Source organism: Episyrphus balteatus, chromosome 4, assembly GCF_945859705.1.
Source record: "Episyrphus balteatus chromosome 4, idEpiBalt1.1, whole genome shotgun sequence".
NCBI lineage: Eukaryota > Metazoa > Arthropoda > Insecta > Diptera > Syrphidae > Episyrphus > Episyrphus balteatus.
In genome coordinates this window covers 77,737,671-77,756,675 of record NC_079137.1, presented here as the reverse complement: position 1 = coordinate 77,756,675, position 19,005 = coordinate 77,737,671, and the positions used below count along the sequence as shown (strand labels likewise).

Below are 19,005 nucleotides of genomic sequence, written 5' to 3'. Positions count from 1 at the left end.
AATTTTTTGTTCTTTTGTTTTTATTGTGTATTCTGTTGGGGAAGGTATATTTTTTTTGTAGTAATTTGTTGTTTTTTTGTTTTTGTTGTAATTTGGTGTTGTGCGAAATAGCTTACCAAAGGACTTGCAAGAATAACTCCGATCCTGCTTAGAACCGCTGGAAGACGCTGGAAAAATTTACACAAAATATGTTCATACTCAAAACACACTTTAAGATTGTTTTTTTTTTTTTTTTTTGTTATTTTGGATAGTTAAATAAAATTTTAAGAGAGTTTTTTTTTCGTTTTTTATGTTATAAATAGTTGTTTTTGGTTTTTTTTTTTTTAAATATAGAAAGGGTATAATTTTGTTGTTAGGTTTAAAAACATTGCTTTGTAAAGGTGCGAATAGTAAAATATAATAATAATATAACTCAAGGATATTTACGAGAAATTTTGTTTTTGTGTCAATCACGAAAATTGGGAAATAATGTTTTCATAAATTGTTTTTCTATCATTTATTCGAAGTATTGAAAATTTATTAATATTTTTTTAAAGTAAATAATGACTCCATAAAGTTTTAAAACACCTGCTTAAAAGTATTTCAATATTTTCTTCGTATAGGATATAACAAAATATAAAAAAAAATAACTGTACCTATGCATGTAAATTATAAGTTGGCAAAAACTAAAAAGTTGTATTGTTGACTGTTGAGTTAGTTAACTTAATAAATATTGTTTTTAAGTAAAACGACAATTCTGAAAATATAACTGGGTCTTTTGTCAATATATAGATGAATATTTTAATGTTGCTCCGAACCAAGCGGTATTTACTTAATGTTTTTTTTTTTTATTGAGTATATGTTTGGAACTAACCAGTTTTGAACCACAAATCCCAACTTAAATTTCCTTAAATTTTTTAAGAATTTCTACACTAGTATTTCTTTCAAATTGAGTGTGTAGGTACTTATTTGGGTGTTAGCTCTTTGTAAGTTTATAGAAATAAAGTTTTTAAATAAATATTTAAAAAAATTATTTTGCACTTTTAACATTTTGTTTTTTGTTTCTTTAACTTGTTTTTTTTTGAAAACTGGGAAAAAATATTTTTGAATTTGTAAGTATCTTTGATGCCTTAAAAACGGCATACAAATTTTTAATTTGAAAAAAAAAATATTTGTTTTTTTTTTTTAAAACGATTTTAAAGTTTTCTTTTTATTAAGAGATCAAAAGTAACTTTAACTACAAGAGCAAGTACCTACTTAGTCGTGAAAAGTTTTGTAACAAAATTTAACCTGCGTTCTTTTTTTTATAAAAAAAAAGTTAATTTAGGCTAGGCGCACACATGCGATTTTAGTCGAGCGATTATTTAGTCGCAAAAATGGATCACACGGATTTCAATGCCGGTGAACACACATGCTTCTAAAAAATAGCCGCGATTTAAAAATTGAAAATTGTCCCATTTTTTTGGCGACGCGATTGTCGCAAATTAAAATGGAACAAATGGACCAGTACAGTTGTGCACACACTTGCGACTAAACCGAAAACGACTAAAAAGTAGCAGTCGCTAAGAGGCCAATTCATGCGCACACATGCGATTTTCAACCACTCGATTTTTTAGACGCAAGAAATGAAACACATTATTTTAAATGAGAGCGCACAGACTTGCGATTTGAAAATCACAAAGTTTAAAAAAATGGATCCGGTTCTATTTTTCGCGATTTTTTTTTGCTGCACATAAGGATGCACCTGCCCGCACGTGTGACACTTGGAACAATTGTTTTAAGTACAATAATGGATATTAATAGAAAGTGTTGTTTAGTGGCTCTTTTTACCGACTTCCAAAAAGGAGGAGGTATTCAATTCGTCTGTATTTTTTTTTTTTAATGTTTGTTACCGCATAACTTTAGATAGAGTCAATCAATTTTGATAATTCTTTTTGTATTGGAAAGCTAGCGGCTGCAGTGTGGTCCCATTTCAATTTCGTTCAGTTAAATCCATAGGAACTATTAAAAAAACCATACAACCCCATTTTGAATCATTTTTTTGTTTTTTTTTTTGATAAAAATGATTATTTTATAAAAGATAGGAAATTTAAAAGGACAATTATATAAAATTCATAAAAATTTAAGAGAAGACCCTCAGAGATTTACCCAGTACTATAGAATGAGTATTCAGTGCTTTGGTCGAATAATGGTACTTGTGGGGCCTAAAATAAGATACATACATACACATTGCAGAGAATCTATTTCTATTTCTAATCTGGTAAACAAGCTGTCAAACCCTTACCAAATTTTGAGACATTTATCACTTTACCACTTTTACCAGAGCTTACACCATTTCATGAATTCACCTTATCATAAAATCCGATCGTAGATACCATTTGTATGAAATTTTCCATTACGAACGGATTTCGTGATTGTTTTCTTTGCGGTCATTTGACCATTAGATTTGAACAGTGAGTATCTCCTGGTTCTTTTGATCTTGAGATGATGCATTTTTTTTTATCGAAAAACGGTCAACTTTTTTTCGACCAAACATAATGTTTTTTCTTGCAATAAAAAATAGTCTAGCGATTTTTTAGTCGCAAGTGTGTGCACGGTAATTTTATGTTGCGACTGCGATTTTTTAGTAGCAACGACTGAAAATCGCATGTGTGCGCCTAGCCTTAAAGTTTAAAAAAAAAAAACGTTCTTAAACGGTCCGCCTTTCAACTTCACTAGTTATAAAATTGAACAGTTTCTATCTGTTGATTCTCTAAATGCCAAAATATATTCCCTAAATCATTTCTTTGTTCTAATCTTTTTTTTGAATAAAATTTTTATTATAAACAATCTTGAGGTTTGTTTTGTTTCTTTAACTTTTTTATCGACTTGAACTTTTAAGTTTTGAAATATTTAAAATTTAAAGGAAAACCCAATTTTAAAATTTGTATAAGATCCGACAAATTTTCGAGTTGAAAAAAGGTTTCGAAATACAATGGAGACTAATAAACTGCGGCTTAGTTTCGTTTTTATTAATTTCAAAAACAAATTAGACCTTGGAGTTTTAGAAAACATCTCAAAAAATCGTACTGTAAAGCTGATAACTGTTCGCTAAGATTAGGGTCATTGGAAAATTTATCGAAAATAATAATTCACTGAATGACAATTCTTTGAAAAAAAAAAAATTCGTCGAATGATAAAATCACAAAAAAACTTTTAATACATGAAATGACAATTGACCTGAACAGAATTAATATTTTTATAACCTAATCAAAGAAATTCTTTCTCAAATGCAATTTTTTCAAACGGTAATGAATTGTTTTTCAAACAATTGTAATTCGAAGAATTTATTGTTGTTTGATGAAAAAATATATTCGAAGAATTTTAATTGAAAAATTCTTTTTGATAAATTTTCCGCAAATCATTTTAGCTTTATTTAATGCACTATAAGTTTTTGAGTCATGTTCCAAATATTCATTAGTGTGACTTTTTAATCAAAAACCTGATTCGATAAGACTTTGTATTTGAAATATTTTTATGTTTAAAAAAATTATGAGAAATAATTAAAAACTTTTTAACTTACTTTCAGTTTCCTATAAATCTGTTTTATTTTCTCATCAACTTGCTTAAGTAAACATAAACCTCTTTGAATTAACATTTAAACATTTGTATTTGTTTTTGAAACTACATATGGTTGGTATATTAAATAAAAAAAAAATGGAAAAAAGTACTCAAAGTGGTAAGGAAAACCTAATTCAATTTTCAATCAATATTGTATAGTTTTTTTTTTTTTCAAAACACTATGCCCTAAAAGTTAAGAGAAAATAAAAAAGAAGTAAACTAATCATCTAAAAATTTAATTTAATTCTCTATTTTTCAATATCGATGTTCCTAAATTTTCTTTGCACCCAAAAGTTTATTTTATATTCATGATTTTTGTTAAAGAATTCTCATACATCAAAAAAGTTTTTTTCTTGCACAAAATTTCCTATAATGTTTGATGAAAAGAGACGAATTAAGGTATTCTTTTAAAGTTAGTATGAGTGTACCTGCTCGTATTTTAGCTGAAAGAGAATGTAATCATTTTGGATTGCTTTTTCAAAAACTTTTGTAAAAAAGAAAGTACTTTCTTGTACTGATTTTTAAATTCTGGCAGAAACCGCGTCTGTTATAAATGGATGAGTCGAAAGTTATTAATCTTTTCGAAATTATCAGTTTGATTAGAATAAAAAGAAATTGAAGAAAAAAGAATGAAAATTTAGAAAATTAATTAAAAATAAAATCACAGGAAAAAAAAATATAAAATGATTACATTCGTAAACAGCTCTTATTGTGTTAAACTTTTTTTTTCGCTCCGTTAGTAAAATAGCATTTATCTACTTGGTTAGGGTTTTTTCAATAGGATTTTATTTTCGAAATTTACTAAATATGTAGTTTTTAATCTTTTTAATTTAACTTTAAACCTTTCCTTAAAAATAAAAGTTATTTTTAAATGATAGAAATCATGCAAAAAATTATTCATTCGAAATTAAAAACTTTTCACAACAATTAACAATTTACAACTGCAATCATAGAGACTTTCCGAGTACAACAATTTTTATTCAAAATTATTCATTGTTTTTTATCTTCATATCTCATTCAAATAAACCCTTTTTTTGTTCTAAAAATAAACACAAAATAACTACTAATCTACTTGTTTTTATTTTTTAATTCGTCCTCTATATTTATTTATTCTTTCACTCGAGTTTTATTTTTTTTTATTTTTTTTTTTCAATAATAACACGGGTGTCCTGTTTAAGTGTGTTATGGATTAATTGCCTTTTTGAGTCCAATATCGTATTGCATTCATCATCATTAGTCGTACAATACAAAAACAAAACAAAAAACAAACACATACAATAAACATGGAAAATGTAAAAAAAAAAAATAAAATAGAAAATAAAAATAATAATAGAATTGAAAACACAAAAAGACTGTACGATCCGATGCAATACAGTGAGGTACAAAAAATAATATACACACGGACAATTACTTTTTTGAATTATTTTTTTTTTTTTTAAGAAAGGACAATTTTACAAGAGGATAGTTAAAACATTGCTCTAATACCTAACTTTAAATAATTTTAATTGGGAAAAATACTTGCTTTACATACTAAACTAAATTAAAGAATATTAAACAAAATTTTAATAAAAAAGTTTGCCTTTTGATCTATATCTAATTATAATGAGGGTTCTTTAAAAAAAATATATGACACAACAAACAGAGATGACAGTTTGATAATAAAAATTATTATTTTTTTTCTGAGAAATGAACACCTAAAGTGCACGAAAATGTTTTGTTTCGAAAATGTCTTTTTTTTTTAAATAATTTTTTTGTTTCTTATTATTTCTTTCTTGAATTAAAAAAAAAAAATAAACTTAAATTTATAGTTTTTTAATGAATCTGCTTATAATTTTCTATGTTTTTTTTGATATTATTATTTTTTAGTTTGACTTAAAAATAATTTTTGTTTTTATAATTTAATTAATGTTAGTAGTAGAAAATTTTTTGTATTACCTGTGTGACTGGATTTTCACCAGGCCGATAGACGACATTGTGCAATGGACGTTTACGACCAACGTAGTTAACGCACACAAACTCCAGTAGCGAGGCATAAATAAAGCACATGCACACCCCGTCCCAGACATTCATGGCTGTGAGATTTGAGACAACAGGAAGTGTACTTCTGAAACCGTTGGATGTTGTGAAAAAATTCAACATTGTTGTTACACCTGTGATGGATAAAAAATAGTTTTTTTTTTTAAAGAAAACAAAAATATTTTAATATTTATTTTGAACTTTTTTGTGTAAAAAATAAAAATGGAGTAAATGGGTTTGGACATTGAGAAGTTATGTGAGGGTTGGTGTTGTTTTAGTTATGATGGAAGGTCATTGGATGATTGTGGTTTTAAGTTTTTCGAAGAATCAAGCATTTTAATTTGAAAATAAAGTAAAGAGAAGCAAATTTTACTGTTTCGTGGGCTGAAACTTAAATTCCGGAAAACATAATACATATTATGTATGTAGCTATTCAAGAATTTTTTGTTTTTTCACTATTCTGGAACCATCTGTTAGCCCTAAGTTTTTGAAACTACAAAACAGTAAGAGTGGAGAGTTGAAATTAGAAAGTAGAGAGTGGAAAGTGAAGAGTGGAGAATGGAGTGTGGAGAATGGAAAGTGGAGACTGGAAAGTGGAGAATGGAAAAGTGGAGACTGGAAAAAGGAGAATCAAAAATGGAGGATGGAAAGTGGAGACCTGGAAGGAAGAGTGGAGAGTGGAAAGTGGAGAATGGAAAATGGAGACTGGGAAGTGAGGAAGTGAGAGGTAGAGACTGGAAAGTATAAAGTGGAGACTGGAAAGTGGAGACTGGAAAGTAGAGAATGGAAAGTGGAGAGTGGAGACTGGAAAGTGGAGATTTGAGAAAGGAAAATGGAGACTGGAAAGTGAGGAGTGGAGACTGGAAAGTGGAAACCTGGAAGGAGACTGGAAAGTGGAGACTGGAAAGTAGAGAATGGAAAGTGGAGAATGGAAAGTAGAGACTGGAAAGTGCAGACCTGGAAGGAAGAGTGGAGAGTGGAAAATAGAGAGTTGAGAAAGGAAAATGGAGACTGGAAAGTGAAGGGTGGAGACTGGAAAGTGGAAAGTGGAGAATGGAAAGTGGAGAATTGAAATTGGAGAGTGGAAAGTAGAAAGTGGAGACTGGAAGGTGGAGAATGGAAAGTGGAGACTGGAAAGTGGAGACCTGGAAGGAAGAGTGGAGAGTGGAAAGTGGGGAGTGGAGAATGGAAAATGGAGACTGGAAAGTGAGAGGTGGAGACTGGAAATAGGAAAGTGGAGACTGGAAAGTGGAGAATGGAAAATGGAGACTGGAAAGTGGAAAGTGGAGAATGGAAAGTGGAGAGTGGAAAATGAAGAGTGGAGACTGGAAATGAAGAGTGGAGACTGGAAAGTGTAGACTGGAAAGTAGAGACCTCAAAATGAAGAATGGAGAGTGCAAAGTGGAGGGTGGAAAGTGGAGAGTGGAGAATGGAAACTGGAGACTGGAAATTGAGGGGTGGAGACTGGAAAGTGGAAAGTGGAGAATGGAAAGTGGAGAATTGAAATTGGAGAGTGGAAAGTAGAAAGTGGAGACTGGAAGGTGGAGAATGGAAAGTGGAGACTGGAAAGTGGAGACCTGGAAGGAAGAGTGGAGAGTGGAAAGTGGGGAGTGGAGAATGGAAAATGGAGACTGGAAAGTGAGAGGTGGAGACTGGAAATAGGAAAGTGGAGACTGGAAAGTGGAGAATGGAAAATGGAGACTGGAAAGTGGAAAGTGGAGAATGGAAAGTGGAGAGTGGAAAATGAAGAGTGGAGACTGGAAATGAAGAGTGGAGACTGGAAAGTGTAGACTGGAAAGTAGAGACCTCAAAATGAAGAATGGAGAGTGCAAAGTGGAGGGTGGAAAGTGGAGAGTGGAGAATGGAAACTGGAGACTGGAAATTGAGGGGTGGAGACTGGAAAAAGGAGACGGAAAAATGAAGAGTGGACAGTGGACAGTGGAGAATGAAAGTGGTGACTGGAAAGTTGAAAATGGAAAGTGGAGAGTGGAGGGTGGAAAGTGTAAAGTGGAAAGTGTAAAGTGGAAAGTGGAGAGTGAAAATCCACTTTGGAGAGTTGAAAGTGGAGAGTGAAGAATGGAGAGTGTAGATTGGAGAGTGGAGAATGGAGTGTGAAGAGTGGAGAATGGAGAGTGAAGAGTGGAGAATGAAAAGTTGAAATTGGAGATTGGAAAGTGGAGAATTGAAAGGAAAGTAGAAAATGGAGGGTGAAGAGTGCAGAATGGAGTGGGGAGAGTGGAAAGTAAAGAGTAAAGAATGGCAAGTGGAGAGTTGAGTTTGGAGAGTAGAGAAGGACGAGTGGAAAGTTGACAGTGGAGAGTTGAGAGGTGAAGACTGGAGAGTTGAGAGCGGAGAGTGAAGAGTGGAGAATGGAAAGTTGAGAGTGAAAGTGGAGAGTAAGAGGTGTGAGTTCTGGAGTAAATTGTAGGTTCAATCCTTTACTAAGAACATGCTCACAGAATTTCGTTCTTCGCAGGTGGCCATGGCACAGAGGAATAAGTAGATGACTTCAGAGCCAGACATCGTGGGTTCGAGCCCAACGGTCGGCTCAGAAGTTTTTTCTAAATCGCCAGCTTAACTGAAGCCACCTGTGCGATAATATGAGACAATTTTCAACTATGTCTCCTCCTCTGTGCCACGTAGTTCTATGTTATATCTTATATGTTCTTTCTTTGTGTCTATCTGTCCTTCTCTTTGTCATTGTCTGGTGTTGTCTCAGTCAAATGGCCTCAGTTGCCGCGCTGATAAGTGTCAGTAGTTCGTACATTCATGTACGAAGTACTATGTATATAATAATAATAATAATAATAATAATTTCGTTCTTAATATACGAGCTATCGCCCTACTTGTTTTAATTCAAAATTAAAGATCGAGAAGTGTAAGCACTCGTTTAGTTGAAATTATTGAATAAATTAATAAAAATAAATTCATTCATACTTTCAGTCAACTAAATGGATTTCAATAAAATTTCTTCAAAATTCCCACACAAAAATTCCCAACCCAAAATGAGACTTAAATTCTCTTTTTCACATCTTTATAATATTCCACTTTGAAAACTATATTTTATAAAATAAAAGTTCCCCCAATCGTTTAGTGTATAAATGTATTTACGACTTTGAGATCGTTTAAACAAAAGTTCAGCTATCAAATTATATGTGTGTTCATAAAGACACACAATTATGTATATGTGGGAGGAAATCAACTTTTTTTTTTTATTATAAAAAAAGAGTTTTAAAACGAATTCTAGGACCGTAAGCATTTTGTCCCACAGTTTTAAACATATACCACATCATCTATAAGCACACCAAAAGCTTCAACCATCTATGATAAAACTTTTTATGAATAAATAACTTTTCTTAACAATCGAGGGACTCTTTCTTCTTCTTCTTTTTATATATATAATAGTTTCAGGTAAAATACATAAAACTTGCAAAAAAAGAAGAAGATATTAAATTTATTCGACTTTAAATTTAACTTTTCTATCTGTAAGTTTTTTTTTTTTATTTGGGAAAGCATAAAAGCTATAAACTTTCCTTCCTATCTTATTTTTAAATTTAAAGATAATCCACAAACACAAAGGTCTTGAACTGTTTTTATTTCTTTAAAAAATGCTTGATCCTTGGATTGTTCCTCACAAACCAAAAAAAAAAAAAAACAACAAAAACACACACATAGACAATTTGTGCGATTTAAATCGGATAACAAAAAAAAAAACTTTTTTATGTCTCAGAAGTGGAATTATGTTTATGTTCTGACAAAACAAGTTGTTGTAGGTTTTTTTTTTTGTTAAAAATGGTGGGGCGGGAAACATGTATCATCGAAATAAACTATGAAGAGGAATAGAAAAAAAAAACATACAGATGGGGACAGGATTAAAAAAAAAAAAATAAAAAAAAAAAAACAAAACAATTTTAATGTCCATGCAAATATATTCCAAATCCTTAAAAAGTGTAATATTTTAAGTTGAAAAGCTCTGCTTTGCTTTGTTTTTTTTTGTCATCTTTTTTCTCCTGTCATATATCCACCCTCTCTCACTGTCACTATACCCATGCATACAATGTACAACAATCAGTGAAATCCACTTTAATCCATAATTTAAGTCCCACAAAATCCTTGTTTAACATAACAGAAGTATGAGTATGCGACAACGACTCTGAACATTACAGTGGGGTAGATTTATACATTGGAGTTGAACAAAAAAATTAAAAAAAAAAAAAAAATAAATGCCAGTTGTGACTCATTTCAAACCATAGTTTACTTAGTATTGAAGAGAATAAAAGGCTTTAAATAGTACTTGCATCCAATAATTTATTAAAACGTTCAAAAGTCTCCAAAAACAAGACAGTAAGTGAATAACTTTCTTTTTGGAGATTTTATTACATAGTTTTAAATAAATAAAAGCAACAAAGTTTCCAAGAACTACACAATAAAGGGATTACTTTGTTTTGGAGATTATATTCCTCTTGTTTTTTTTTTTTTAAATTCACTCACGAAGTATTTAGAAAGTCTCCAAAAACATAGAAATCTTTTGTTCATGTTTTTGAATCATTAGAAGAAAACCATTTTTATTTTAGGTGTTCAGCACATTTAATAGTAATTTATTATTTTTCCAACCTCAAAAATTGATGATAGATAAAAAAGTCTCCATAAAGACAAAATTCAAGTTTCACACCATGTATTGAAGATTTTGATATTTAATAATCAGAGGAATTAAGTTTTCAAAAAGTACGGAAGGAATTAAAAAGTCTCCAAAAACAAAACAATCTTTGATTTATGTCATATATTTAGGTAAACCCTGGTTCTAATATTGTTGAACAAAGTGGGGTTCCAACATGGTGGAAAAGTTTCCAAAAATCAAAATAATTGGGTTCTTACCATATTTTTAAATTCAAAAATTATTAAGTCTCCAAAATTGAATATCTGTCTTGTATTAGGAGACGTTATACAGTTTGTGTGAAATTATATTTATATAAATCGTAAGTTAAATGATTGCCTTTATTTTGGAGATTTTTTAATTTTAGATTTTCAAACTTCAATAGGTAAATTTTCTAGTGCTGTTGACATTGTTTTTAAAAATTGAAGAGTCTGGATCTAAATTAAAACCAGTGGAGACTTCGCTAAAAAAAAAGTGTATGTGTCGATGAGTGCTTTGAATATTTGATAGAATTGAATGTTCTTATCTACATTTATTGATTGAAAGAAAAAACATTGGGCAAACAGTGGAGACTTATAAAAAAAGTGGTCATGTTTGTGGAAGTTTTGGAAAAAGATACAATTCGACGCAATATCTTGGATTCTGATCCACATAAAGCCTTCGTTATTCTGTTTTAAATCGAAAGAAAGCTTTTGATTTTAAAGTGGAGAGTTAGCAAAAAAGTGGGCATGTTTGTGAGTATTTTGAAAAATATATACAATTTGACGCAATGTTTTATGATTTTAATCTACATTTGGATCTTAGAGCCTTCGGGAGCCTGTTTTTTAATTTAAAGAAAACTTTTATTTTTAAAGTGGAGAATTAGCAAACAAGTGGGCGTGTTTGTAGGTGTTTTGAATAAAAGATACAATTTGACGCAATGCTTTGTACTCTGATCTACATTTGGCAATATTGTAGAGCCTTCAGGTTTTTGAATAAAGAAAAAAAAATGGGTTTTAAAGTGGAGAGTTAGCTAAAATCATGTTGGGAATTTTTTTTTTTTTTTTTAGCATTTCATTCAATTTAAATTTAACATTATAAAAAACATGGAAGCCTCTTTCTGAATAAAAGTGATCACTTCGGTTTTAAAGTTTAGAGTTATCTATATCGAATAGGGTTTGTACCCTTTATTGGTTTTTAGTCAACATTAAATTAATTTAGGTCCACTGTTATGTAGAAAAAAAAAATAACACTGAGTGAAAAAAAGTCCTCAAAAACAAGATATATACTCAGTATTTAAATCAAATTCATTTGTCAGGGGCTCGTTCCGCACTTTTGTATACATTTACTCCACCCCCTTTCACATCCCCTTCTTATTTTGACATTGATTTATGAAATACAAACGTTTTTTTTTCCTTAAACAATTAATCTTTGAATGGTAAAAACCCAAAAAAAAAAAAAAAAAAACTCAAATTAAACTAAAATAGTGACATGAAAAAAAACTTTGGAGAAAAAAATAAGCTTTCAATGGCAATGTCATTGCTCAAATTCAGCGCACATTGCGAGACTATATAGAACAGATGATATCCTTCTTAGCCAAGGATTAACATAACATTGGAAAATAATAAGATTATACATATTTTTCGTTGTTGTTGTTGCCTCTAACGATGCACGAAAACTTATATTTATGTCCTCTATCTGGCTGCTTGTAGTTTTTCATTTTTTCAAGAACAAAAATATGATGATGAAAAGTCACGTCCTTGATTTACAAGGATCAAGGGTTACCACATTTACCCACATCCTTGTCGTCAGTCGCCACCCGCTGAGCGTTCAAGACTCTTTCCAATGCAAAATATTCTCCGCACATCACTTAAGACGCCACGCGATACCGTATACATTTTCTCTCTTTTTCTCTGTGAACTGAATAAATCTGCATAAGAGAATGAGATGTCGTCCTTAATATCCATCTTTTGCATATAGTTTTTTCTTTTTGTTTTTCTTTTTTTTTATAGTTTCTGTCTGTATAGGTTTGAGTATATGAGTTTTCCAGCTATGACTTTTCGTCTTAGAAAGAGAATATTAGTCATTTGTTTTGTCACAAAGTTTATGGCTTTGTTATCCCTAAACCACTGAGTTTTTGATAAAAAAAAGGATATTTTCCCACAGTAAAATTAGGCTCTTTATAAATGGAAAAACCTCAAGCTTTTTCAAGTATATAATTTGTACAAATTTTCTTTTTGACGACTACAACAAAAACAACAAAATGATGACGAATATGCCGCCCTTCCTGCGTTTTAAGTGAATGACAGTTTTTTGGGTTAAACTATAATGTTGCCATTCATCATCACACTCAAAATGGGGTTTATTTTCGTTCGTTGTTGTTGTTTCAATAGTTTTTGTAGTAAAAAAACGTCTAAATTGTAGGAAACTTGACATTGTTATTATGTCAATTTTGATGAAAGGGTTGCCACGCGTGTACAATGTTGGTTACTTTATTGCATTAGAAAGAGGTTAGGTTCGTTTCTTCCGACAACGACCGACGACGAAGATGAAGGATACAAAAAAGTTTTGACAAATTAATGTTGGAGTTGTAATTTATTTTAGGCTACAAAGTTTTTGGCATGATGGGGGAAGGTATAAAGGAAGGAATAAATTTAGTTTAGTAGAAAGTAGGGCACGTGGTATAGGATAACGTATATTTACTGTATGGAAACAAGGTCATCGAATATATGTGACTAAATATTACTTTTATTCTCTTCTAACTTTTAAGGGCATTTGTAAACTATTTGGTATTCTTGAATAAAGATAAGGATGATAAATATTTGTGACGAAAATACTTCATAACCAAGGACTTGATGCATTTTCTTAAAAAAAACTTTCGAAACCAAAAAAGTAAACGAAGGGTAATATTTTTTTCGTACCAGTACAAATTTAAGGTTTTTCGCTGTATTGGCTCTATTGACAGGTACAGATTAAAAAAAGGGATTAAAAAATAGTTTGTTAATTCTTTCCAACACGGATGTGTCGAAATGGCATTCAATCTTTGGTAAATTTTCTTTTGTTAGATTTCATTTGTCAATATGAATTGACGTGGCTTTTATGAGGCATTACATTAGTCACGGGTGGGACACTTGTACAATCCATTCATTGTTTCTCTTTCAAATTCTACACGTAATTGTACAAAATTGGCATAAAATTTCATAATAACAACTGTTTAATTTGTTTATTTAAACTGGACAAAGAAAAATATGCCAATTTGATTATTTTTAAAAATTAGTCATCGTATTTTCTAGTGTCACGAGTCAGAGTAGAATCGTAATGTTTAAAAATATCACTTAGTTTTAATGATTAACATTCTTTAATTACCTAATATTATCGTAACTAACTGTTTTTCAGTTTAGTAACCAAATCAATGGATTGAAATAATTAAGTGTTAAGTATATCTAAAATTGAATTTTCGAAGTTTACGAGTAGTGGCCCATTTTTGAATTGGAAAACTGAAATTGCTTATTTTTAGTAAAATAGTTAATAGTTAACATTAACATTGATCATTATGGGGTTGCCAAAAGCAAAAGACCAGCACCGTAGTATCAAAAGACTAAATAAGTCTAAGTGTTCAGCAGTAGGATGGAAATGATATGACCAAACTTGGTTAAGTTATTAACAGTTGCGAACGGGATTAACAGGAAATTTCGTGACCACTATCCAAAATGTTAACACTCAAAATGATCATGGAAACTCGATAAAAAAGGTATTGAAATCACCAAAAAGCAGTCAAAGAAAATTTTAGAATAAAAATTTGTTCAAACCTTAGCATGAAAAACTATTTTAACAGAAAAATCTGTTCTGAATGCAAGTTTGTATTGATCTTGATAATGCATCTTATCATGATGATGGATCTTATTCACTCTTATTTTACGCTGTTGTAAAAAAGGAAAAAAAGATATCTAGCAATAGTTCATACTGCTGTGAAATAGGAATATCCCGATCAAAAATGGAAATTTAATTATTTTAAAATAATCTTTTTGGACCACGGAAGCATAGTCCAATCAAAATCGTTTGGAAGAAAAAATGCAGTTTGATATTGTTGTCTGAAATACGAATTAAGGGAAATTAAAACTTTGAAAATGGTAAATTTTAATTTTCAGATGCAGATCTCAAACATTTTGTGAGTTACAGCTGAAAAACGGACAAAATCCGGAAATTCTTAATTCAGAATAGCCAGAATCCCGGAAACCCAAAATCATGGAAACCCAAAATCCTAAAAACCTAAAGTCTTAAAAACCCAAAATTCCGAAAGCCCAAAATGCCGTTAACTCGAAATTTCGAAAATGAAATCTTGGAAAATAACCTCGGTATATAAAATACAAAATTTTCGCAAAATCCCGAAAAACTAGGTAAGTACTCGTATATGGAAATTAGATATCATTTTTTGAGATTTCGATTTAGGGTTTTTCGGTTGGCGAATTTTCAGGGTTTAAGGTTTTAGTGAGCATGGGTTTTGGGATTCTGAGTTTCTCAAGATTTTGTGTTTTCGGGATTCTGACACCAACCTGTTACAGTTATCTCTGTCGGCAGTCGGTCATTAATATTTAATATAGGTAATCAGTATTTTGAAACTTTTTCTTAAAAGTAGATTATTTAATCCAATGAAAGTACTGGCCTCCACCCAATGTATCGAGTTAATTCGATGATTAGTAAAATGAGAAAATTAAAATAAAAAAAATGTACTTATGTAAAACAAAAATATACTTCAAGCGTTTTGTATAAGGCAGTGTTTATTTTCATTAAAACTGTATAAACTGAAAATGTAATTTAAACTTCTGTTACGCATTCTACAGGCATTTACAGCGCAGTTTGAGTAATTTTGCAAAACGAGACATCGTCTCGAAATATTGTCACAAAACAAAAATACACTCAAGAAATTAAAAAAAAAAGTCTTGGAACGATTTGCTATTTATTGCTGGGCAAACATCGAAATCAAATAAATATTTTTTATTTTATTGCTTTTAGTTCAAAAGGGAATTCCAATCGTCTTACATATTATCTGTTTATTTGGAATTTTTATTTAATGAAATGGCGATGTGCAATCTCACAATTCCTTCACTCATTCGTTAAACTGTCCAAATATTATTTGGAATGGCAATTTAAATTTATATAATTTTTTTTATAAACAAAATAATTTACTCCAAAGGTATTTGCTTTTTTTATAAGTTCCCTTGTTTTCAAAATATAAATGATTAATTGTCATCTCGCCTGTTCTATTCTTCCTTAAAATCTCTTTCTCCATCACTAAAGTACGTCATCCCAATCATTTTTCAAAAAATAACCCTCTTGACTTGTGTTAACCTTAAATACTTTATCTCCTTTTTTAACCAAAACCCAACAACAATAAAAAGGCAAGATTAAAAAAAAAAAAAAAACAAACCTGATGAAAATATATGGTTAAATGTCATTTCATGTTAAAACACAAGATAAATAAAAATTACCCCCGAAGCGAAGACAGCAGCAGAAAAAACACTTGCCACCCATTTTAACCTCAATAATTCTTCGTCGTATAATGCTCATATCGTATCCAATTTTACGAGATGTTGTTGTTTTTTTTTTTCTTTCCTTATCCTTTACAAACCAACAAAAAAAAAAAACATACAAAATAACAAAGAAATCATCAACATTGTTTTTTTTTTTTAAAGGAGGGCATATTAAAGTTTCTGGTGATGCTGATGCGAGAGGATTTTCTATTCTTGTGTGGGTAGTTGTAGCTGCACTTTTCGGTCCTAACAAAACTTTCTGAATTAATATCCGCAGAACACATATGAATACTACACAACACAAAAATGGACTAAAAAAAAAACAACTGAAAAGGTGAAACATAGAAACAACACACCGCAACGGTATAGAAAAGAGGTAGTATGCACAATTTAACAACAAAAAACCCAAACGAAAAACAAACAGAAATACATGGATACGCCATTCAAAGCAAATAAAAGTACCAAGTACCGGCAAAAACCCCGTCTACCATCATTTCATAGGTATACACTACACAACTCGGCTAAAAAACGCTCCGGGCGGGGGATGTAGGGGCTTTTAGCTTTAGAGAGATGAAATTCTATTCAATTGCTTTCGTCGTCGTCGTCAGTCGTCTGCCCAACGAACGCTTACAACTCATTTGAAAGAACTTCACCCCATAACAAGTACCACCCCCAACCCCCTTCTAAAATAGCCCACCCTCATTGTCATGTGAATTTATTGTTTCTAAGCTTAAACCAGCAACACAAACTGTCGAAGGCACCACACACAGATATAACGACCAACGACGACGACGATTTAGTGCAGCAAAACTATAAACGCAATTGTAGTTAGTTGTTACCCCGCTTAACCTAGTTTATTGTTTTCGACCACTTTTCACTTTTTGTTTTCGTTTTTTTTTTCTCATTTTTTTATTTTAATTCCAGCAGAGCTTTCAAAATAACAATATATGTTCTCCAAAGAGACACTTTAAGTGGATTTGAAAAATAAATTTTGATTTTTTTAATTTATCACAAAAAATTAATTAAAAAAAAATAAGTTTTTTTTTCTACTTGTGTTTAAGGATTCACAGGATAATAGAGAGAGAATTGGATTAAAGGGAAGTTTTTATTTTTATATAAAATATATTTATAAGTTGATTATACAATGCGCATGCAATTACATAGCTTGTGCATTAAATAGTGAATATAATAAATTTGAAGAACTATGCAAATTTAATTCTACTTTTTGTACTACTTTTATTTAAATTAACACAATTTAGCAAAAAAATAAATAAAAAAAATAATCTACTTTTAACCCTGAGTTATTTATCTTTTTTTCCTAGATTTTTTGAAATATTTAATAAAAAAAAAAAAAATATTCTAAAACTTTGATTTTTTTAAAATTTTTATTTTTTTATGAATGGTTTACTAATTTTAACCTTCTAATCCTATTTCTATTTATTTTTCTTAATTTTTATTAAAAAAATATTTTTTATTTTTCATTTTTTTTTTTTTTTTAATTTTTTTGTTGTTTTTGTTTTTTTTTTGTGTTTTTACATACCAATCATAACTCTGGCTGGTACAGCATTCCATTCTAGCCAAAATGTGATAAATGATGATGTCACCAATATGATTCCAGGTATAAATACAGTTGTGAAATAAAATGCACGATCCCTCGTGAACATAAGTTCAACTTTTAGGCAACTGTAGTTACCTTTAAAAAGAAAAGCGAAGCAATAAAATGCTAGTTTTGCACTTTGTTTTTTTTTTTTAATTTTTTGAAAATTTTTTGTTTGTTTTTCTTAAAAACAAACAAAAATTTGTGTGATTATTATTTAATCTAACTATATTTTTCTTTTTTTTTTACTTATGAATTATGAATTATGTATTTACATTTGGCTTTTTTTTTCTTTTTGTATCTTTTTCCAAAATTTTTTCTAACTCTTTTAGAGCTACGCTAAACTAAAAATAGTTCTAAGCTTTTCCTTAGTTTTATTATTTTTTTTATTTAAATTAATAGTTTTCAAATCTCATTTTTAATGAACGAATGCAAGCATTTTGAATAATTAATTTTTTTCTTTTACTCTACTTTAATATTTTTTTTCTGTTTTACTATTGACTAGAAATTTTCAACCATAAACTAAAAGGACAAAAGAATTAATTCTGTCAACTTAACTTCACAAAGAAAAAAAGCGTCAAATTATAAAGGTAGAGAAACTTTCAACACTTTAAGCCCTTACTTTCATAGTATCCATGGACTTTTTGTAGTCATCTGTCTGCGGTCCTTTTAAAGTTTAAAATTTGTTTTTTTTACGTTTAGGTGTTGATGTGATTAAGTTATGAGTGCATTGCAACTATGATTATGAAAACTTTACAGCCTTTTTCAACAAGAAAAATATTCATCAACTTTATTTGTTTTTGTTGTAATACTTTAAAATAATTAATGTTTGACATTTATACCTATGGAATTTTCAACATTTGAGTTGATATGAAAAATAGTGGCACTTGAATTCTCTCTTGTAAAAGGCTGATTTTTGGTATACAGCTTGGTGTTAGGGCGGTATACAATCTGTAAAAAGTCCTGAAGTTTCCTCTGCCCGCTAGTCCCATTATAAGGGGTCAAAGGTCGCAACATTTTTTTATTTTAAAAACGGTAGGTTTTAGACAAAAAATATGTTGGACAAAATTGTAGCTGAGGCTATTTTACAAACAAATTATCTTAAAAATTTTTCTTGTATCATGCACCGTTAAGAAATTATATCGTTTCAAACTCGAATATTTTTTTCTTGATATTTTTATATCTGTTCTTTTAATCAAATTACATGGGATAGTTTGAAATGTTGTTATGTCTAAACGATAAGTGATACAAAAAAAGGGAGCGGGTCATAATTCTGCTTTTCAAAATTCTGTACGACAAAATTCTGTAGGCTCAAAATACTGTAAGACCATAATTATGTACGTCATTATACTATAAATACAAAATTCTGTACGTCAAAATACTGTATGGACAAAATACTGACTTGCAAAATTCTGTTTTGTAAAATTCTGTACGGCAAAATACTGTATTTTCAATACAGTATTTATAAAGAAATTTCCTTTGATAAAAAAAAACACTAAATAGTAACTTTAAATATAATTATTGACAGTAAAGTTGTAATTTTATACAAACATAATTATTAAAGTAAAAAAGTAAATCAATTCTCGGAACACAAATCAAACTTTTCTTAAACATACAAAATACATTTTACAAAAAAAATGTCAAAATCA

At 29.9% G+C, this 19,005-nt stretch overlaps 1 protein-coding gene across 14 annotated transcripts in view; it reads right to left on the bottom strand.

The window, feature by feature from the left end:
• LOC129917763 (uncharacterized) overlaps nt 1–19,005 on the bottom strand; it is a 116,931-nt gene that overhangs the window by 21,455 nt on the left and 76,471 nt on the right. For 8 of the 14 annotated variants that reach the window (XM_055997856.1, XM_055997859.1, XM_055997861.1 and 5 more), the window contains 2 exons: nt 5,515–5,729; nt 117–167 (listed from right to left, as the gene is read on the bottom strand). In XM_055997856.1, coding sequence (XP_055853831.1) covers nt 117–167; nt 5,515–5,729 — 266 coding nt within the window. Of the gene's footprint in view, nt 1–116; nt 168–5,514; nt 5,730–17,299; nt 17,453–19,005 lie in introns of all 14 variants that reach the window. The other 6 variants (XM_055997854.1, XM_055997857.1, XM_055997865.1 and 3 more) reach the window with 2 other exon arrangements.